Source organism: Lepidochelys kempii, chromosome 1 (genome assembly GCF_965140265.1).
Source record: "Lepidochelys kempii isolate rLepKem1 chromosome 1, rLepKem1.hap2, whole genome shotgun sequence".
Taxonomy (NCBI): Eukaryota; Metazoa; Chordata; order Testudines; family Cheloniidae; genus Lepidochelys; species Lepidochelys kempii.
Window position 1 is genome coordinate 345,701,708 of NC_133256.1, and position 18,706 is coordinate 345,720,413.

Sequence of the window (18,706 nt, forward strand, 5' to 3'; positions counted from 1 at the left end):
GGAGTACTTGTGGCACCTTAGAGACGAACCAATTTATTTGAGCATGAGCTTTCGTGAGCTACAGCTCACTTCATCGGATGCATACCGTGGAAACTGCAGAAGACATTATATACACACAGAGACCATGAAACAATACCTCCTCCCACCCCACTGTCCTGCTGGTAATAGCTTATCTAAAGTGATCATCAAGTTGGGCCATTTCCAGCACAAATCCAGGTTTTCTCACCCTCCGCCCACCCCCCCCCCCCCCCCACACACACAAACTCACTCTCCTGCTGGTAATAGCTTATCCAAAATGACCACTCTCCCTACAATGTGCATGATAATCAAGGTGGGCCATTTCCAGCACAAATCCAGGTTTTCTCACCCCCCCCCCCCACACACAAACTCACTCTCCTGCTGGTAATAGCTTATCTAAAGTGATCATCAAGTTGGGCCATTTCCAGCACAAATCCAGGTTTTCTCACCCTCCGCCCACCCCCCCCCCACACACACAAACTCACTCTCCTGCTGGTAATAGCCCATCCAAAGTGACCACTCTCTTTACAATGTGCATGGTAATCAAGGTGGGCCATTTCCTGCACAAATCCAGGTTCTCTCACCCCCATACACACACAAACTCACTCTCCTGCTGGTAATAGCTCATCCAAAGTGACCACTCTCCCTACAATGTGCATGGTAATCAAGGTGGGCCATTTCCAGCACAAATCCAGGCTCTCTCACCCCCACCCCCCACTCCGAAACACACACACACACAAACTCACTCTCCTGCTGGCAGTAGCTCATCCAAACTGACCATTCTCCAAGTTTAAATCCAAGTTTAACCAGAACGTCTGGATGGGGGGGGGGGGAGGAAAAAACAAGGGGAAATAGGCTACCTTGCATAATGACTTAGCCACTCCCAGTCTCTATTTAAGCCTAAATTAATAGTATCCAATTTGCAAATGAATTCCAATTCAGCAGTTTCTCTCTGGAGTCTGGATTTGAAGTTTTTTTGTTGTAAGATAGCGACCTTCATGTCTGTGATTGCGTGACCAGAGAGATTGAAGTGTTCTCCGACTGGTTTATGAATGTTATAATTCTTGACATCTGATTTGTGTCCATTTATTCTTTTACGTAGAGACTGTCCAGTTTGACCAATGTAAATGGCAGAGGGGCATTGCTGGCACATGATGGCATAGATCACATTGGTGGATGTGCAGGTACACGAGCCTCTGATAGTGTGGCTGATGTTATTAGGCCCTGTGATGGTGTCCCCTGAATAGATATGTGGGCACAGTTGGCAACGGGCTTTGTTGCAAGGATAGGTTCCTGGGTTAGTGGTTCTGTTGTGTGGTATGTGGTTGTTGGTGAGTATTTGCTTCAGATAAATTGGTTAGTCTCTAAGGTGCCACAAGTACTCCTTTTCTTTTTTTTGATTAGCTCTGTGCACTATGAGATGATTTCAAGGCAGTTTAAAAAAATAAATATTAAGATACAAATAAACAAAATAGCAAATCAGGAATTCCTACTTGCCATCTCCCTAGCTGTTGTTAGCTGCCAATACCCTATAAGTATCACAGAAGAAGAAGATCTTGAGGAGGAATTGGAAGGATAGGGGACATGAATGGGCTCACTTGTCCATTTTGAGTACAGAATTTGGCAGTAAAATATTTGGGATGTGAATTGAAATTAATTTCTCTAGGGTTTTTTAAAAAAGATTGTCTTATGAAAGCTTGAGGAGTTAAAAAGATACATTCTCCAGTTGCAGAGATCTTTCTCTTCCTACATTTGTCTTTCTCGGTAGTTAAATTTCAAACTTTGAAATTTCAGGTTGATGAAGAGAAGAATGAAAGAGAGGAATTGCTGGACCCTGTAATTTCTATCAGTAACTCTACCTGCAGCCCTTCTGGTAAACCCAGCAATATAAGCATAAGACCTGAAGAATTTTCCACTGATGACTCAGATGAAGCACATCAAGCCCTTGATTTAAGTAAAGTTTCACAGAGTGACTCTGCATTTTCGCAGACTGAATTTCCAGAGAAGCAGGAAAATAAACAGCCAGCGATTATTAGTGATGATACTGTCATTTCTGAGGAAAGACAGACACTGGACAACATCACTCTCTCTGCAGAGGACAATGACAATTGCCAGGCTGGTGGTGATGGATCACTACGTCTCTGTGAAGCAATAGAGTTAGAAGTGAATATGAAGAGCACAAAACATGATAGCCCATGTGGAAAAGGGAGAGAATCGTATGATCTATTAGAAAACCAGGGAGAAGAGGAGGAGGAGGAAGATTTTGACTATGAAAGTATAAATGTAGAACCAATTGATTTAGCACTTTCTGAAAGTAATGATGCTGATCTGGAACATGAAGATATGGACCAGGATCCAATCAATGTAGTACTTCCTAAAGAAATTTGCATACCTGAAGAGAGCAAAGCGATCAGTCCAGTTGACTTGGAAGAACCCTTTGATAGTGAATTAACTCTAACATTATCACCTGGTGCAAGTCCTGTCCAGGACGTACCTTCTGATGAAATAACACAATCTGAAGATGCACTTCCAGAGAACCAAGAGGTCACTGTCAAACCAGCTGAAGAAATTAATGATGCAGATATGGAACATGAAGATATGGACCAGGATCCAATCAATGTAGTACTTCCTAAAGAAATTTGCATACCTGAAGAGAGCAAAGCAATCAGTCCAGTTGACTTGGAAGAACCCTTTGATAGTGAATTAACTCTAACATTATCACCTGGTGCAAGTCCTGTCCAGGACGTACCTTCTGATGAAATAACACAATCTGAAGATGCACTTCCTGAGAACCAAGAGGTCACTGTCAAACCAGCTGAAGAAATTAATGATGCAGATATGGAACATGAAGATATGGACCAGGATCCAATCAATGTAGTACTTCCTAAAGAAATTTGCATACCTGAAGAGAGCAAAGCAATCAGTCCAGTTGACTTGGAAGAACCCTTTGATAGTGAATTAACTCTAACATTATCACCTGGTGCAAGTCCTGTCCAGGACGTACCTTCTGATGAAATAACACAATCTGAAGATGCACTTCCAGAGAACCAAGAGGTCACTGTCAAACCAGCTGAAGAAATTAATGATGCAGATATGGAACATGAAGATATGGACCAGGATCCAATCAATGTAGTACTTCCTAAAGAAATTTGCATACCTGAAGAGAGCAAAGCAATCAGTCCAGTTGACTTGGAAGAACCCTTTGATAGTGTATTAACTCTAACATTATCACCTGGTGCAAGTCCTGTCCAGGACGTACCTTCTGATGAAATAACACAATCTGCAGATGCACTTCCTGAGAACCAAGAAATCACTGTCCAACCAGCTGAAGAAATCAAGTCATCAGCACAAAGTGATTCAGTAGAGGACAGCTGCATTTCTCAGGAAGACAGCGGAACTGGTTCTGCCGATTACACTTCTCTGAGTATTAAAGAATCCAATCAAGTACAAAGCAATACAGCAACTCAAGGAGAGCAAAAGAGCCCTTCTACTGACACAACAGAACTGCTGAACAAATCTTCAGAAGCAAGTGAAAGCCCATGCTTAGTCTTTGAAAATACACACTTGGAAGCTGACTCTGAAGCCAAGAAAAGCTGTGACAAATTTAAGAATACTGAAGTCTGTTCTGTTACTAAAAAGTCACCATGTAATGATGAATTAAACCAGGTAACTATGGTTATTACACATGGAGAACATGAGACCTCTCTTTGCAAATTGGTAGAATCGGCTTGTATCTTATCAGTGGATAACGAAAAATCTTTTGCTAAAGAACATTTGGACTTGAAACAAATTAATTTTGTAAACCATCAGTATACGCACAGTCTTATTTTGAGTGAAGAAGAGACAAGTCCAACTGACAAGTCCACTCGCACTGACCCAGAATTGATGATTGGCACTCCTTTTCAGCAGCATAGCAGCCCTATTAGTAGAGAGACTGAACTGCACAAAAGTATATTAGAGCCAAGTGAGCATGATCCAGTGCTTTGCAAAAATATGAATTCTGACCACACTGATCAAATAGATGTTACGAAAATATGCTCCATCTCTGAGAGTCTAACACCCTTGTCTGCTGGGGATGACTCCTCAAGTTCTTGTTATACTGAACGACCAAAGAAAGACAAATTTCTAGAACATGAAACGCCTGTAGTTAAAATAGCAGACTTACTGAGGAGTGAGGAAGAGATTTCTCCAGCTGACAAGCCCACTTGTACTAACCCAGAATTGTTGACTGGTGTTGCTTTTCAGCAGCATAGTATCCCCATCAGCCGAGAGACAGATGTGCACACTAATTTATTAAAGCAAAGTGAGAAGAATCCAGTATTTTCCAAAAGTATGAATTCTGACCACACTGATCAAATAGATGTGATGGAGATGTCTTCTACAGCAGAAGAAGCTTTCTCAGGTTCCTGTTACACAGAATGGGCAAAAAAAGACATGTTTTTAGACCATAAAATCCCTGTCCGCAAAGTAGCAGACTTACTAGAGAATGATGACAAAGAAGAACCCACATCACATGAGGAATTTGATCTAGGAAGGACTAGCCGTGCTGCGAGCACTCCATCTATTTTAGAAGAGGAGGAGGAACAGTTCGCAGAAGCATGTGACCAGAGCTCTGTTTGTGAAATAACAGAACTGCAGAGTGATTGTATGATGGAAGAATCTAATATGTTTGCTGATTTACATCAAACCAACTTAGATGACACTAGGGAAGAAATCCCTGTTTCCTCTGTTCAAATGCCTACAACATTATATGCACACACAGACTCTAGAGAGACTCTAGAAGTTAGTGATACTGAGGATATTTTGGAGAAACATTTGGCCAACCAAGGTGCAAAATTCCCTAACAAAGGTAGAGGTGTGCATTTGACCTTTGAAAGTTTATCGTATGAGTCTTTTTCTGGAGACTCTGACCAGGAGGACTTTGGAGGTACTGTACACCCCACAGCTAAATTTAGGGGTTCTTGTGGCACAAGCCCCGTTGATACTATCCGCGCAACAACCGTTACAAGGACTAATTATGATTGTTCATGTATAAGGTCAGCGAATGAAAATTGGAAGAGGGATGACTGGGACTCCTTGGAAGCAGGCAAAAGATTTTCAGTGGTTGAGTCAGGCTGGCCCGTTGGGTTTAGGGAAGATGCTAGGTATGTGCCCCCTTTTGTCAATATTAAAGATGATCAGGGCACCGTGAGGGATTATACAAACTTTATTGTTACCAAAAAACACAAAGACAAAACTAGACCTGTACAGCCTTCAAAGAGACATGACCATTTTGTGGAACGATCTGACTTAATAAGCTCATTGACTAGGACCTGGAAGGTTATTGATGATCTTACCCAGAACACTTTAGATATGGAATGTCTGCGTTTCAGTTATAAGCTAAAACAAGTAATAAAGAGCCAGAAATCACGACTTTCTACCTCCAATTGTATCTTTCCAAAAGAGATTTCTGCCCAGGTAATGGCTGAGACTTTGCCCCTGAGAGAGGCTCCTGAAGCCCCTAGTCTAAATTCACCATGCAGGAGTAGGAGCCCCCTTCTGGTAACGGTTGTGCGTTCAGATACAAGGCAGCGTAGTTCAAGTTGGCACCCAAGAAACGATATATACACAGATTTTGCTGAACCACCTCTCTTTGTCCCATGGCAGGATAAATTTAGCAGTGAAAGAAATGCGGCAAAAGTCAAAAGCCAGGGCCGTGACTATGGTATTCCTTTACATCTCAGCAAGTTAAAATACGATGATAAACTAAAAGAATCCCGGGGGGATATTTCGGTCATTCTAAATGAATATGCTGAGTTCAACAGGGTGATCTTGAACAATATACATGCGGGTAACAAAGGAAGAGGTCAGAGCACTACCTCAGAAGAGTGTGCAGGCAAAAGGAAAAAATGCACACATTTCCCCAAAAGAACAGCCTCCTATGAGAACATGATTAGTGACTTATGCAACACTCTGCACTACAGACTGAAAAGTGTTGTTAAAGAGGCTTGCAAAAATGCGTGTATGTTCTACCTAGTTGAAACAGAAGATGACCCTTTCTTTGTGAGAATGAAGGTAATGTGGCAATTTCTAAATCTTCCTAGTTTGTTTAAAATTGTGAGTGAACTTAGTGCTGCTTATAAGGTTGAACTGGTACCAGTGGCTTGAGTCAGGTATGGCACTGGGGGGGGGGGGGGGGGGTGTCTCTATGCAGGCTTCCTCACACGATTTGGCCAATGCTTCTTAATGCTGACCGGCAGTATCTTCCTGCTGTGTTGGTCCTAGGGGATTTCAGTCCTGATCAGTAACACCCTCTGCTACTTCACCTTGGCTCTCTGGAGCCATAATTCAAACCAAATTATGCCAAAGTGTGTGGTAGTTTAGTGATGCATAAACAGAGGGAACTAGGATCAGCGATCACTGATTAATTTTCACTGGTGAGCAAAGAAAAGAGGTGGACTGCAGGCATTAAAGGCTAATCCAGCACCTCAGATTTTTTTCTGCTCATAATAGCAAAGAAAATTGGCAAACCACACAAAACCACGTGCCAGATGACTACGATTTGCATTTGCCAGGCCTGTATCATGGCCGCAGTTTGTGTATGCTTCATAATTTTTTAAAAATGTTTATACTGGGAAGAATGTGAGGCAGCCTTTGTCATGGTTTTGCACAGTTTAGGAATAGTCCTGGCTCCTGGATTGTCCCGGAGTCCCAGGTGGCTTCTCTGGCTTGAAATGCGTTTTTTCATTTGCATTTGGCACAACTATGACTGTTTCTGATTTAGGTCTTGCCTACTTGCTCCGGTGACGTAGTTCATCCAAATGGGGCCACTCTTGGAGACCCCACACACATTTCAGGTGGTGTAAATTATGGTTGCCAACTATTTGGGGCAGTTAGCCATCGAGAGCACCTTGTACCAGTGTTCCATAGACTGTACTGGTGTCTTCTGTTTGCTTTTGATCACACTTCAAGACATTGATGATGGTGCTTTTTAAAAAAACCTTACAGTACATGGTTTGATTCCTGTTTAACCTGGGAAACCGGCCTCTCTCACCGTGCCTGATTGTGACAGCCGAGTTTAGCCGAGAGTCCCGAGTGTTTTGAACATCTGCATGCTACTGAAAGGTGGTTTTCAGCGGGGGTCTTTGACACTGGAATTTGTTTCCCCAATTAGGCTATATCTATACTAGAGTTTTTTGGGGAAATCTCTCAGTTTCAGCTGCATTGGAAGTAGCAGCGTTGGAGAGCTAGTATAGACAGTCACTGGCATCTTTACCACTGTTGTTGTCTATACCGGCTCTGAACTGGTCTAGAAAACAGGGTGGTAAAAACAATGGTGTGTGTCAATGCCTTCTCTGTGCTCCCAGTTGTGCCTTTTCTGACACACACACAAAAAAAGGGGGGGGGGGGCAGAAAAACACAGTTTTCCACAAGAAAATTTCAGTTTTGCAGGGGAAAAAAGGAGACTTTTTTTCCCATTGGGAAGATCAAAATAAGGGCTCCCCAGCTGCCTGGCAGCAAGGCTCTGGTCAAGCGCACTTTCTGCCTGTGAAATCAACAAAAGCTTTCCTGGAGGGCTGCCAGGCTGTGTCACTTGGAGACTCTCTCCAGCTCCTGCAGGCAGGTTGGAAGGCTCTTGTGAATTTCAAAAGTGTAGTTGACAAGTGTCTTGCAAGCAGGCAGACAGGAAGCCAAACAGTGCTCCCGAAACAAAAGATTTCCTGAAAACCCTTCCCGTGAAAATTTTTGCATTTTTGGCCTTTTGTCCCAGTGTGGGACAAAAGAAAAATTTCAAACATGCAACATTTTATGCAGGAAGGTATATCTGTTTTCCGGCCAACTCTAGTAGACACAGCCTTAGTCTGACTGAACTCCAGCCTGACTTCCAGAGCGTGGTGGAAAGCCCATCTGCTTACTCATGCTTTTCTATGTAGCTGATTGACTGGGTGCATTTTTTTTTTTTTTTTAACCTCAGCAACTTAATTCTGCGGTAGAGTTTGTCTGTAAAGGGAACTTTAAAAAATGTAAAATTAAATGAGCTAGCATGCTGTCTCAGTACTGGGTCATCTACTCTCTGCATTTTGGCTGCAGCGGACTTTCCCGAGAGCACATGTAATACATAGATCGAGATGTTTATCTAACCAAGAGTATATTAGAGTACGAAAATAGATTTTGCTGTGCTGATGAGTTGAGATGAGAGAGGTGCTGGCCATTCTGAATCTCTCCTCACTGCAAACTGGTTGGCACGGGAGAGTCCATTTCAAAATGCTTGCCATTTTTTTTCTTCTTTCTTTTCCTGTGTGGTGGTTGAGTAAGTGGTCAATTTATTTTTAAAGTTTTGTGTTTGATATTTAGAGTAAGTTGAATTTTCAGATAATTAGATTATTTTAGAAACCAAATAATAACAGAAATACACCTTTGGCCAGTGGTTCTCAGACTTTTGTACTGGTGACCCCTTTCACATAGCAAGCCTCTGAGTGTGACACCCCCCCCTTATAAATTAAAAACACTTTTTTATATATTTAACACCACTATAAATGCTGAGTGCAAAGCGGGGTTCGGGGTGGAGGCAGACAGCTCGCGACACCCATATAATAACCTTGCAACCTCCTGAAGGGGTCCCAACCCCCAGTTTCAGAACCCCTGCCTTAGGCATATTGATAAAATAGCTTACTCTTTCCAGTCCTGAGTGGTACTCTCATCAAACAAGCCTGAACTATATAAGGTCAAACTTTATATAAATTTGTTTGCAGAATTGGGGAAAAAACCCATCTAAACACGACAAGATTTATTTTTCATGTTGGGCTTTAGCATAACCAGAGTCTGAATATCCAGGTTATTTGCAGATAAATCATAGCTTTCATACTCAACTGGAAATCATATTAAATGTTTTTGGTTATCTGTTTTTGGTAAGGTGTAAAAATGTTGGCCATACAAACATTCTTACTTTGTTGCGATGATTTATTTGTGTTTCAGAGCTTATTGAAGAAAGGTGGCCACGCTGAAATTGAACCTCTGAATTTCTGTAAAGCACAACACCTGGAGACAGACAGACTGATTGTCATTATTAGAAATGAGGACATATCTTTGCATATTCATAAAGTAGGTTCAGAAGTATCTTTCTTGTGTCAAAACTGGAAATGCCCTTTCTAAATACGACAGTCCATTTTTAAACAGGTTTCTAATTTTGCACCTATCCAGAGTTTTATCTTTAAGTGTTCACATCTGCATACCTATTGGTGAGGTCCTAAAGATGTCGCAGTTTAAAGCTAACCTAATACATACGCAGGGTCCATGGCTAAGGAGTTGTAAAAACCACAAGAACAGAGGGCCCATTTCTTTCACTGCTGTTGCTCCAGTTCAGATCACAAAATAGCTAGCGACCTCAGAAGTCCGTACAAACCAGGCAAGGCACCAGTCTGGGTTGTCTGGTTTAGCTTTTCCAAGTCTGCACAGTAAACTAGTTTGAGCCAGGGTTAGAACGCAGGAATTTCTGGCTCGTATGCCCCTGTTGAGATCCCCAGCAGCATTCCAGCAGCACCAATCACTGCAGTGTCTAAGTGCTGTCCACAAGGTATAAAACCCAGGCGAGGCTTTCATTGAACTCACTTGGCACTGAATAGACACAGGAATTGCCACTTTCTGAAATTATGCTATAATTACACTATGGCAGAGTGTCATTTAGAATAATTCTCTGGAGCCTGTGTGGTAATTGTAAATCCTGCATTTCTTCAGTTTTACCTGTGAGCCTATCCCAGTAGTTGCTAATTCTAAGATGTGACCAGAGACTATTTATCAAAGTACCCCTTTCTGTCCCCAGCTCCAGCTTTGTCTTTTTTTTAACTTGCGTGTTTTAAGACGTACTAGAGTTCACTGTACCCTGTGACCCAGTTTTGATTTCTCTACCTGGTCTCATGTCTACACTACACACTAAGCCCAGGTCTTTGGACTCACTGTTCTCAAGCCCATGCTTACGCCGCTACACTGCACTGTAAACCTGGGTTTAAAATGGCTGGACCCGGGTCTCATGGCCGAGCTAACGTGTCCGTACTGCACTATGCAGACTTTCTGACTCCGATCTGTGGCTTGGACTGTGTCCGCTCTGCAAGACAATACAACTTGGACCTGAGTCGCAGCAAGACTTGGGCTCTGACACATCCCCTAAGCAGGCTCTTTGGACCTCGGTTCTGAGTGCTTGCTGACCTGAGTCAGATGGCTTTGTGTCTTGTCTGTGGACAGAAGGAGGTCTCGGGCTCCAGTCAGACCCTGGGCTGAGCATGCAGTGTAGACGTACCCATAGTCCTTGAATTGCTGCCAGTGTGCTGGGAGCAGTGTGATGTGTTCAGCCCCGTGGCTCAGCGTGAGAGAGAAGTACCTCACAGCCTCACAGCGATCACCACTGGATTCATAAAAAGAGGGCTCAGAGGCTCCTGCAGAGTCCCACTGAGTCATCTACAGCTTGGCGGGGCTGTGCTGTGGAGACTTGAGGATGGAGTGCGTAAAACAGGAGGAAATGGGCAACATCCTCAGGACTCCAGCAGGGACGCCCGTCTACTGGAAGAAGAAAGAATGAGAGAGGTTCCTGGTTAGGTGTGTGAAGTCTGACCCATTAAAAGGTACATATTGTACATGAAGAATGTTTTTGCCTTTAACAGATCCCTTCCTTGCTGAGATTAAAGCATTGCCCAAATGTAACCTTTGCTGGAGTGGACAGCCCAGAGGACGTAACTGATCACACTTATCAGGAGCTGTTTCACATGGGGGGGTTTGTGGTCTCTGATGATGAAGTGTTAGAAACTGTAACTTTAGGTGAGTCTAATTACCCCCTCCCTCTTTATACCCATGAAAATCATTGGTCTTTGTTGCAAGAGGATGATATTGCAGTACTGTAATAACTGTGACTTAAATACAGCGCAGGTTTAGGATGGATCTAGGGAAACACGTGGCTCTAGAAGGCTGTGGCATTGTCAGGAGCCTCTCGAGAGATGTTGGTTGGTAGCAGATGCCAGTATTCCCAAAGCCATTCAGGAGGGAGCATTTCCCCCCAGAAGAGAGAACTTTTTTCTTTCTGTGTATTGAATATAATGCTTGTGAAAGGCATTGGATTGGCTTCCCTCTGTCCACAAAATGGGCACCATCACCAGCTTTCCTGAACCCTAACAATGCGAGATCATCTCTAGGGCTGAGAGCGTAGTTCAGTGTCCATGGCCCTTCATGGGCATTAAGAAAGGGATAGATAATAAAACAGAAAATATCATGTTGCCTCTATATAAATCCATGATACGCCCACCTCTTGAATACTGCGTGAAGATGTGGTCGCCCCATCTCAAAAAAGATATACTGGAATTGGAAAAGGTTCAGAAAAGGGCAACAAAAATGATTAGGGGTATGGAACAGCTTCCATATGAGGGGAGATTAATAAGACTGGGACTTTTCAGCTTGGATATGATAGAGGTCTTTAAAATCATGACTGCTGCGGAGAAAGTAAATAAGGAAACGTTATTTACTCCTTCTCATAATACAAGAACTAGGGGTCACCAAATGAAATTAATAGGCAGCGGGCTTAAAACAAAAGGAAGTGTTTCTTCACACAATGCTCAGTCAACCTGTGGAACTCTTTGCCAGAGGATGTTGTGAAGGCCAAGACTAGAACAGGGTTCAAAAAAGAACTAGATAAGTTCATGGAGGATAAGTCCATCAATGGCTATTTGCCAGGATGGACAGGGATGGTGTCCCTATCCTCTGTTTGCCAGAAGCTGGGAAAGGGCGACAGGAGATGAATCACTTGATGATGACCTGTTCTGTTCATTTCCTCTGGGGCACTCGGCACTGGCCACTGTCGGAAGACAGGATACTGGGCTAGGTGGACCTTTGGTCTGACCCAGTATGGCCGTTCTTATGACAGTTGTGGTGTCAGTTCATCCCAGTGAGAATGGGAGTGTTTTGTGGTATGAACATCTGTACACTAGAAACTAGGCAGAGATTCCCACTAATTGATTTTACATAGGCCAAAGGACAGTAGTTAGTGGGTAACATCTTTTGGCCAATATCAAACTTCTCTGGATCCACTGGCAAGTTGGAGATGAAAGATGCCTCTGTTCTAATAACCCCTTGAACTCTCACTGAAAATAATACAAAACTCTTTGACTTTTTGGCCTTCAGATTGCTCTTTAAGAACATGATGATGTGCTTTTTATATGTAGTAATGCCTGGACATCTGGTTTTCTGACACCACCTGATTCTCAGACTCGATACTGAAATATTTTATTCCCACAGGTCAGCTGAAGGAAATAGTTAAAACACTGGAAAAGCTGAATAGTCATGGAAAGTGGAAATGGCTGCTTCACTACAAAGAAAGTAAAAAACTAAAAGAAGACATTAGGTAACTGTCAGCACGGATCTGTCAAGAACAAATTGTGCCAAACCACCAGCTTTCTTTCACAGGGTAACAAAACCTTGTAGATGGGGGGAAGCGGTAGATGTGGTATATCTTGATTTTAGTAAGCGTTTTGATACTGTCTTACATGACCTTTTCATAAACAAACTAGGGAAATACAACCTAGATGGAGCTACTATAAGATGGGTGCAAAACTGGTTGGAAAACCATTCCCAGAGTGTGGTTCACAGTCAAGCTGGAAGGTCATAATGAGTGGGGTCCCGCAGCAAGGGATCAGTTCTGGGTCCAATTCTGTTCAGTATTTTTCATCAGTGATTTAGATAATGGCACAGAGAGTACACTTATAAAGTTGGCAGACAATACCAAGCTGGGAGGGGTTGCAAGTGCTTTGGAGGATAGGATTAAAATTCAGAATGATCTGGAGAAATGGTCTGAAGTAAATAAGATGAAATGCAATAAGGAGAAATGAACAGTACTCCATTAAGGAAGGAACAATCAGTTGCACACATACAAAATGGGCAATGACTGCCTAGGAAGGAGGACTGTGGAAAGGGATCTGGGGGTCATAGTGGATCACAAGCTAAATATGCGTCAACAGTGTAACACTGTTGCAAAAAAAGCAAACATAATTCTGGGCTGTATTAGCAAGAGTGTTGTAAGCAAGACACGAGAAGTAATTCTTCTGCTCTACACTGCACTGCTTAGGCCTCAGCTGGAGTATTGTGTCCGGTTCTGGGCACCACATTTCAGGAAAGATGTGGAGAAATTGGAGAGAGTCCAGAGAAGAGCGACACAAATGATTAAAGGTCTAGAAAACATGACATATGAGGGAAGATTGAAAAAACTGGGTTTGTTTAGTCTGGAGAAGAGAAGACTGTTACAAGAAGGAGGGAAGTAAATGGTTCTTGTTAACCTCTGCGAATAGAACAAGAAGCAATGGGCTTAAATTGCAGCAAGGGAGGTTTAGGTTGGACATTAGGAAAAACTTCCTGTCAGATTTCAGAGTGGTAGCCATGTTAGTCTGTATCAGCAAAAAAACCGAGGAGGACTTGTGGCACCTTAGAGACTAACAAATTTATTTGAGCATAAGCTTTCGTGGGCCCAAACCCACTTCATTGGATGCATGCAGTGGAAAATACAGTAGGAAGATATATATATATATATATACACACACACACACACAGAACGTGAAAAAATGGGTGTTGCCATACCAACTGTAAGGAGACCAATTAATTAAGGTGGGCTATTATCAGCAGGAGAAAAAAAGCCTTTTGTAGTGATAATCAGGATGGCCCATTTCCAACTGTTGACAAGAAGGTGTGAGTAACAGTAGGGGGGAAAAATTATCACGGAGAAATAGTTTTACTTTGCGTACTGACCCAGTCTTTCTTCAAGCCTAATTGAATGGTGTCCAGTTTGCAAATTAATTCCAATTCTGCAGTCTCTTGTTGGAGTCTGTTTTTGAAGTTTTTTTGCTGGAGAATTGCAACTTTTAGATCTGAAATTGAGTGACTGGGGAGGTTGAAGTGTTCTCCAACTGGTTTTTGAATGTTATAATTCTTGACGTCTGATTTGTGTTTATTCTTTTGCGTAGAGATTGTCCAATTTGGCCCATGTACATGGCAGAGAAGCATTGTTGGCAACCTTGGTACATTGGCCAAACTGGACAGTCTCTACACAAAAGAATAAAGAATAGCTCACCTTAATGAATTGGTACTCCTCGGTTTTCTAACTGTCAGGGTGGTTAAGCACTGGAACAAATTGCCCAGGGAGGTTGTGGAATCTCCATCATTGGAGATTTTTAAGAGCAGGTTAGACAAACACCTGCCAGGGATGGTCTAGATAATACTTAGTCCTGCCTTGCATTCAGGGGACTGGAGCTCTCGAGGTCCCTTCCAGTCCTGCGATTCTGTGATTCTAAAGTAATGACAGCATTGGCTGGCTGGTTTCCCAGGGCTTATCCACACAGTGCTGCAGTGTGGACTACAGAGGTGTGATTTCTAGAGCATTCTGCCCTATGTAGCCTCTGCTGGCACGAACTACAAGATCTCTCATTTGTGTTTCAAACAGGACTACATTAATGCACATTAAGTACCTTTAAGACCACGCCAGCAGGGTCTATGGAGAAGTCTGAGCACAATATGTTAGAGTGCTCCAGAAATCACACCCCCTTGTAGACCAGGCCCCATCAGATTCATTTAGCTTCCAGCCCTTCATCAGTTGCATGAGTAATACATCCTGACATCACAATCTTCAGAAAGTCCAGTATGGACTGATCGGGCTAGTTAAGCATCTGAAACTTTGTCTTGGTCCCTTATTGGACTGATTAGAGGGTTTTAAGTTCTGCTCATGTTACTTTTTGTTTACCTGAGCAATTTTTTGTTAGACAAGGACCAGTTCCAGCAAGGTTATAATTAAAATCTGAAATCCAGACGATCTATAAATCAAGTAAAAGTTACAAAAAATCATCTGATCCAGGTCAGCAAAAAAGCTTCTTTAATCTGTTAACCTTGGGGAGTGTGAAAAAAGGCCTCAATCAGTGAAACCACACACACAACGGTGGTGAAAGAGATTATGCTTGCCAAGTCAAGCCCTCTGGAGTTAGAAAATGCCAGAATTAAGGTTGTTTGTGCATATTCATGATAGTCTTTAATTAAATGATCACATACTATCTTTCCACCAGACACCTGCCTCATTCAGTGCATATACGAACTGTGCAGCTACACTGAAAACAAAGGTGTGTTGTATAGGCAATTAAAAAGCTACTCATGTTGTACTGGACTTGTTGGCATGGGGCCAGATCCTGAAGTCCTTACTGTGCAAAACTCCCATTGAAATCATTGGGAGTGGTATCTGTGTAAGGACTTTAACATTTGGTTTATTGAGGGCTGTTTGGAGTGGGTTGTGGGTTTTCCAATTGATATTAAAAAGGAAATTATTAATTTTACAAATTTCCATTAAGCAGTTTCAGGTAAAGTGGGTTTGGCTGTACTATTATTAAACTGTCAGATCAGATTAGGCTCAGTGTAAGCTTTGTAAAGGCAGAGCTTTGCGAAAGCTAAAGGGACATTGTCAACCTGAACTCTAGTCAATTTTCAAAGAAAAATAGTTCCAAGTATTTTGTGGTCCTACATCAGCCACTAAGTTTCCAGAATAATGTTTGTGGCTTTGTGTTTTTTGAAACATTTTCCCGCTGGTTGCTGTGTGAAAGACTCACACGAACAATGACCGTGCCAGGAAAACCGTGAAACCAACTATTAGGAAGTACTGTCAAATGGACAAAGTTATATATGCTGGAAAAAACATCTCTGTCAGTCAGTCATTTTAAGTGCTACTTGTAAGACCCCTAAGTTTAAAAAAAAGTGATTTTTTTTTTTAAAGCTAACAATGTCCATTTAATAGTATTGTTTCCATGTTTTTTTTAAATGAAAACCATTTGTTTGAACATTCCCCAGCTAGCAAGTGAGACAGAAAGTGAAACTTACTAGAATCAAAGGTGAAAACTGAGCAGTCTGTTTTCACTGCCCGAGCAGAGAGAAGTACTGAAAGGAAAATTGGTGAAAAGTAAATATAGTTTTAAAATTCCTTCACCTTCAGCAACCTAACGCGTGGATGCAAGTCAGGAAATGCGATTTGTCATCGGACAGTACGTCCCTTTGAATGGCCTCTGGTGTCTCAGAAACTTTGGGCCTCTGACACCTGCACTGCAAAAAAACCAAACCAAAAGCCGGGGCAGCGAGTCCAGGTTTACGGACTCAAGCTTGCGCTCCAGTGCTAACCGTAGCCACGTAGACGTTCCCGCTCGGGCCCAGGTGGCTTTCAGAGCCTGGGCTCTTGCCCTAGTGGGAGCATCTGTGCTACTATTTTGAGTGCCGGAGCAGGAGACTCACTGTTGCAGCATTTTATTTGCACTGCGGACGTACCCTCGACGGCTCGCTCTTCAGAATCTACCAGACGAGTCTCCTGCAGTGCGTAACATCTGTTAGCGACATAGATGGAACCATTACTTCAGTTAGACTCAAGCAGCCCTTCTCAAGCCCTGTTCTGGTGCTGGTAACAAGCCACCCTGAGACCACCTAAGCAGTGGTCAGCGTTGGGAGCTCCCTTGGCAAACTTTCTTGCAAGGTGGTGGGGTGGGGGTGAGCCGTAGTGATAATTACTAATGTAATTGCATTGGCACAGGTTAAAAAGCAAACACATGTAGGGAGGAAAGTCAAGGGGAAAGAAACAAGTGTGTAGAACAAAGGCTTTAAATATTATCCATGATTGTTCTGTCTGAACGTAAACCAGCCCCATGATTCACGGGGTAAAACTTGTTTCTGTTCCAACAGGGTGGATTCTACTGCGCACAAAAAGAACTGGATACTGAAATCATGCCAAGAAGCTAATACTGTTGAAGTTCTTCATTACCATCAGTGCGACTCCAAATCATGCACAAAATCCGAGCATCTGAAGTGCTTATTAAACTTGCAGGTTCAGCACATCAGTGCTAGGTTTGCTGTGTATCTCACAGGTGAGAACTGAGCTCAGGACACCACTAATGATTTGTCATACAGTAGCACCCTTTAGCCCTAGTCGGCATTGGGGCTTCATTGTGCTGGGTGCTTTACAATCGTAAAATAGACAGTGTCTGCCCCCAAATTGTCCTTCGTTAGAACATAAACAGACACGGTAGGTGGGTGTGAAACGCAGCATGAGGCCAGGGTAACAAAACAGGGACATCCGGTTGCACGTAGTTCTGGTGTCCCTAGCCTGTTTGCCAGAAGCTGGGAATGGGCAACAGGGGATGGATCACTTGATGAGTCCCTGTTCTGTTCATTCCCTTGGGGGCACCTGGCACTGGCCACTGTTGGAAGACAGGACACTGGGCTAGATGGACCTTTGGTCTGACCCAGTCTGGCCGTTCTTATGGATTCTATTAAACATTCCCTTTTGATGACAAACGGATTTTGACATGAATTATAATTGGTGAAAATAAAGAAAAGATTCCTTTGGGAGCTGAATGCTAATTAACTCAAAGCTGTGAGGCAAGCACCTGCAGTGTCCTCTGATCCTGATAAAGGGGTGGTGTCTATAGCATAGGGGATTAGAAGCACAGGCACCTTGTTGTCTTCCCAGCTTTGTTACTATCTGGCTTTTTCACTGGAAGGATGCACCTGAACTCTGGGCTTCCCTTCACCCTTCTTCAAAAGGAGCTGCTTGATGTGAAGATGCTTACCTGCCTTGCCGACATGCCCGCAGGCTCACTGTGTGCTCTGTGAGCTTTGCATAGATGAGAGTTTACTTGTCAGCACAGAGCATTGTGGTTCCATGGACCCATCAGTCTAGGAGGGTAGAAAACAGATGGGTCCATGGAACAGGCATAGCTAATAACTCGGTGTTGCATGCTCTAGAGTTCCTTCCCTCGGATAATCTCACAGTGCTTTACAAGCAGTTAAGGAATTAAAGCGTAGAATAGCCTTGTGAAGTGACTGTGTTAATTGCTCTTTAGAGCTGGGGGAGCTGATGCACAGACGAGTGTCACACAAGGAGAGCAGAAATATGATCCGGGTCTCCCATTCCAGTGCTATCCTCGGTACTATTGTACTGGATTGCAAACTTCCAGTTGCTCAGTGCAAGTAATATTTTTTTTATCAGGCAAATAAAAGATTGTTTCGTTATCATTCGCCACAGTAAAGGGCAAGAGAATTTTCTGCCTGCGTTAGTAAATTTTTTGTGCCAATTTTTCAAGGCTATTTAATGCACTCCTGTTTTTTTTATATTTGATCATTTTATTATTGGCTGCTCAATAGATATTTATAAGGCACTTTCCATTAATCTGCTGAAATTTGCAAAACAGCAAATAATAATTGGAATCAGTCATTTCACCCAGGGAGATGAACCCACTCCACTCTGACACGAGGAAGAGAATACATGCTGGTTAGATGTGTCAGTTTGACAGTTACTTTAGGGTTTCCATAAGCAAAAAGGACTGTTTCATTTCATCAAGGGTATTCTTCTTCTTGCTGCTTTTCCATTTGCAGATAAGCCCAGTGTCAGCAGAGAGGTCTTTGAAAGCAAAGGGATCCTAGTCACTGATGTAAATAACTTCACTGGAACTGTGCAAAACGTGGTTGTCCCATTTCAAAGCAGCTATTGGTAAGAGCAAACGAGGGCTTACGATGCGAATCCCTCTATCAGAAAGTGCACTAATGCCCATGCTGGGAATTGTAGAAATGCAGAAGCAGCAAATCTAGTAACAGACTTCTCAATAATAGAGGGAATTTATCAGTGCTCTGTGGGGAGAGAGTGGAGTCCTGGAGTTTAGAATTA

General features: G+C 42.8%; 1 protein-coding gene and 1 long non-coding RNA gene across 8 annotated transcripts in view; one reads left to right on the top strand and one right to left on the bottom strand.

Moving 5' to 3' along the window:
* Positions 1-12,461, bottom strand: part of LOC140905474 (uncharacterized) — a 54,328-nt gene extending 41,867 nt beyond the window's left edge. Inside the window, exon 1 of the long non-coding RNA XR_012156861.1 lies at positions 8,945-12,461. This is a non-coding gene — a long non-coding RNA (uncharacterized lncRNA). The remainder of the gene's footprint in view (positions 1-8,944) is intronic.
* TASOR2 (transcription activation suppressor family member 2) overlaps positions 1-18,706 on the top strand; it is a 98,254-nt gene that overhangs the window by 73,161 nt on the left and 6,387 nt on the right. For 4 of the 7 annotated variants that reach the window (XM_073328882.1, XM_073328884.1, XM_073328880.1 and 1 more), the window contains exons 18-23: positions 1,813-6,072; positions 8,974-9,099; positions 10,653-10,806; positions 12,274-12,379; positions 16,726-16,907; positions 18,418-18,532. In XM_073328882.1, coding sequence (XP_073184983.1) covers positions 1,813-6,072; positions 8,974-9,099; positions 10,653-10,806; positions 12,274-12,379; positions 16,726-16,907; positions 18,418-18,532 — 4,943 coding nt within the window. Of the gene's footprint in view, positions 1-1,812; positions 6,073-8,973; positions 9,100-10,652; positions 10,807-12,273; positions 12,380-16,725; positions 16,908-18,417; positions 18,537-18,706 lie in introns of those variants that run through there. The other 3 variants (XM_073328885.1, XM_073328881.1, XM_073328886.1) reach the window with 3 other exon arrangements.